Source organism: Lepidothrix coronata, unplaced genomic scaffold (genome assembly GCF_001604755.1).
Source record: "Lepidothrix coronata isolate B3197 unplaced genomic scaffold, Lepidothrix_coronata-1.0 Scaffold147, whole genome shotgun sequence".
NCBI classification, from domain to species: domain Eukaryota; kingdom Metazoa; phylum Chordata; class Aves; order Passeriformes; family Pipridae; genus Lepidothrix; species Lepidothrix coronata.
In genome coordinates, this window is record NW_016690327.1 from 226,702 (window position 1) to 230,214 (window position 3,513).

Sequence of the window (3,513 nt, forward strand, 5' to 3'; positions counted from 1 at the left end):
CCCATGGAAAACCAGACTGACCCGCCTTCCCTGCGTGTGTCAATAACTAATATATGGAGCCTCAACTGATCGTCCCTCTCACTAAAAGACCTTGTCATTGGCAGGGGCTGCGATCCCCAAAATCTGGCGCAGCTCAGGAGGGCAGGTCCCTGGATCTGTGTCCCATGGAATGCGCCGGCACTGCCTCTGCCGTCACAGCGACTCTGGCACCCAGTGAAAGCCAAGGAACAGAGCTGGGAGAACCACAGCGCCGGATTCTCCCGCTTCCCTCTCCTCCAGGCAGGAGGGAGCTCCTGGACTTGCTCCTGTGTGAGCTGGGGGTGCAAGAGGCCGTTCCCCTGCTCTGTTCTGTGTGTGGAACGGGCACAAGGAGAAGCAGGAAGGGCATTCCCGGTCCTGTCCAGCGGGACTTTCGCTCTTCCCAGGACCTGCCAATGTCTCAATCGCCTTACGATTCACAGTTGCCTCTTTGCTGAACGCACATGTGCACAAGTGTATTAAACAGTTAATCCAAAGGTCTAATTCCCAAGTGTTTTGCACAAGTGTGTCATCGTTGTGCAGGGGGACGGGGCCCCCTCGAGCTCCTCTGCCCCGTCCCTGGGGGCACCCACAGAGCTGGGGCTCCAGGAGGATAAACCCTGTGTCTGCTCCAGGATCGCCGGGACCAGCTCCAGGACTGTGGGCCCTCCAGCCTGGGGGTACCTGTGCTATCCCAGACCCCCTTTTCCCTTCCCTCTCTGCCTTCTTGGAAAAGTATCTCCCCAGTGCTGCCTCATCCCGCTCGCCTCAAGGACCCGGCTGTGCTGGGAGGGTGTTCAGGGACAGACGTGGGACCTGCTGGCACTGGGATTTGGGATTTCTCCTTTAGTTTCTCAAGACTTTCTCTTTCCAGTGTTCTTTTGGAAGACTTGACGTGCTTCAACCCTCCTTCGCTGCAGCTTCTCTGTGACAGACTTTATTCCCAGCATTGCCTTCCTTCTGCTGGAAGCTGGAGCCAGCTGGCTGGAGACATTTCCCACCGTGGATGTGTTCAGTGGAACAGCTTTGGATTCTCTTCTGGCAACGCAGCTGCTCTCGCATCTTCTCTCCACGAAGGACCTGCCTCCTTGTCCCCCTTTCCTCTGCAGGGACCCCAACGAGCCCAGGTCCAGGGAAGGGTCTGTCTGCAGCAGGGATGGGCTCCAACAAAGTCTGCACAGAGCTGCGGTTGAACATCCACTGGGACACATTCCCTGGAGCTGAGCATGGCTTTGCCTTCCAGCATTTGCCTCTGGAAGGGTCTGGCAGGAGCCCCCGAGCAAGTGAATGTAGGTCTGGCCTGGTGGGACCACCCTGTTCCCAGCAGCCAGGCTGAGGAGGGGCTGCTGCCAGGATCGGGATCTGGGCTTCTCTTCCTGCTCCTTCAGTAAAAGGAAAACCCCTTAGGAATTCACCGACTTCCCCTCCCTGTTTTTTTTTTTTCTTTTCCCCATTACGGTACAGAAAACCCCTGTGGGGGCTGTTGTGTGTATCCTGTATCCAATAGAAACGCTCCCAACCTCGCTGCTGCCTCCACCTCTCTTGTCTCCTTCAGTACCACGGGGGGGGGGAGTGAAGATTTGGGGTGGTGGGGTGGGTTTGGGGAGGCCACACCAGCCTCTGTGGGACGTGGCTTCCCTGTCTCCCGGCGCTCTGTCCCTGCCTTTCCAAGGGGGAGGAGGTGGGGGAGGTTGGGAGGAGATGTCCCTGCCCGAGGGAAGGTCGGGTGGGTCTCCAGGACCCCCAGCGTGGGACATTCACCTGTGGCTCTCCCTCCAGGGGATGCTGCAGCCACCAAGTGCCACCTGCCCTGGGGGTGCCCAACCCCTGGTGCCCCCATTGGCTCCAAAATGTCCAAGGTGGGATTAAAATCCTGGCGGGATTTACACGAGCAGCCGCGCTCCGTCTGCGCGCGGGGCGGGCGGGGGGGGGACGGGACTTGTCTAATCCCGTCCCTGCGCCAGGGCTGGAGGCCCTTCCTGGCTCCTTCCCGGCTCCCTCCCGGCTCCTTCCCAGCTCCTTCCTGCAGGGACGGATCCCGCAATCGCGGCTCTGCGGTGACACCGGGGGACAACGCGGGGTAAACGGAGGGGGATGGAGGGGGGGCACGAACGACCCCGGGGCCGCGGGGGAGCGGCCGCTGCGCGGGGGCTGGATCCCGATCCTGCCCCATCCCCGACCCCGCCCGATGCTGATCCCGGGGCTGGGGCCGGGGCCGGTTCTGGGGGTCCGGCAGCGCCTGGAGGAAGTTCCCTTTCCCTTTAAATGCAAATCGCGGGCTGTGCGGACGGTGTCCGGCGGGCTCGGGGTGTCCGGCAGGTTTGGGGTGTCCGGCAGGCTCGGGGACACGTGTCCGGCAGGTTCGGGGTGTCCGGTGGGCTCGGGGACACGCCGGGTCAGCCCCCCGGGCCGGAGCGGGGCCTGGCACGGGTCAGTGCCCGGCCGTGGAGCTCCGGAGGCTGCGGACAAAGGGGCTCCACGGCCCCAGAGCGGCCCCGTCCGGCCGCCGTGCGGGGCCGGGGGTCGGGGGGGGCTCGGCCGGAGCCCGGAGGTGTCGGTGCCCGCACGGTCCCGGTCCCGCTCTCGCCGGGGGCAGCCGAGGTTGAAATCCTGTTCTCCCGGGGCTGGGGACACGGCGAGAGCCGAGGCCAGGCCGGAGCTCCCGCTGCGAGCAGAGTCTGAGCCCGAGCCCGAGCTCGGCTGCTGCCCCCCGGGAAAGGGGGTCCGAGCTCCCGCTCCAGCCCTCCCACCGCCAGCGAGCCCCGGTGGCCGTGGCTGTCACCCTTTGTCCTGGGGGTCCTGGTGGCCGTGCTGAGGGTCCCGGTGGCCGTGGCTGTCACCCCCCACGCCGGGGGTCCCGCAGCCCCTCTGCTGTGCCCCGGGCAGACTCGTCTCCTTTCCCTGAACCATCAGGGAAGGAGCCTCCAAGCTCCGTGTCCGTCCCCGCAGGGTCCCCGCAGCCCCCGGGATGGAGGAGCGGAGGAGGAAGCGCAGCCCCAGGACCTGCCTGGCCCAGCCGGCGCCCCCCGGGGCCCCGCGCCCGCTGCCCCCCAGCAAGAGCACGACCTTCGCGCTGCCCCTGCCCACCTTGCCCTCGCCCCGGCAGCGCGCCCGGCTCCGCAGGTCGGTGCGGGATGGGGGGGACCCCCTGCAGCCCCCCCGTGGTGCCCCTGGAGCGATGCAAATCCCTGTTCCCTGTGCAGGACCAGCAAGGAGCGGGCGCGGGCGGGCGCGGGGGGGTCCCGGGGGGCCCCACTCCAGCACAGCTTCCTCACGGACGTGTCCGACGTGTGCGAGATGGAGGGGGGGCTGCTCAGCCTCCTCAGCGACTTCCACTCGGGAAAACTGCAGGCGTTCGGTGAGGGAACAGGGACTGGGGTCCATGGGGACAGGGGATGTGGTGGATCCTTCCTGGGGGGGCAGGGAAGGAGTGGGGTGGGATGGGAGATGGGATGGGAGATGGGATGGGAGATGGGATGGGAGATGGGATGGGAG

The 3,513-nt window shown here is 65.5% G+C and overlaps 1 protein-coding gene across 1 annotated transcript in view; it reads left to right on the forward strand.

Moving 5' to 3' along the window:
- Positions 1-1,978: 1,978 nt before the first annotated feature.
- Positions 1,979-3,513, forward strand: part of LOC108503850 (IQ domain-containing protein C-like) — a 6,468-nt gene continuing 4,933 nt past the window's right edge. Inside the window, exons 1-3 of the mRNA XM_017828245.1 lie at positions 1,979-2,098; positions 2,968-3,141; positions 3,222-3,396. Coding sequence (XP_017683734.1) covers positions 2,987-3,141; positions 3,222-3,396 — 330 coding nt within the window. The 5' untranslated portion in view covers positions 1,979-2,098; positions 2,968-2,986. The remainder of the gene's footprint in view (positions 2,099-2,967; positions 3,142-3,221; positions 3,397-3,513) is intronic.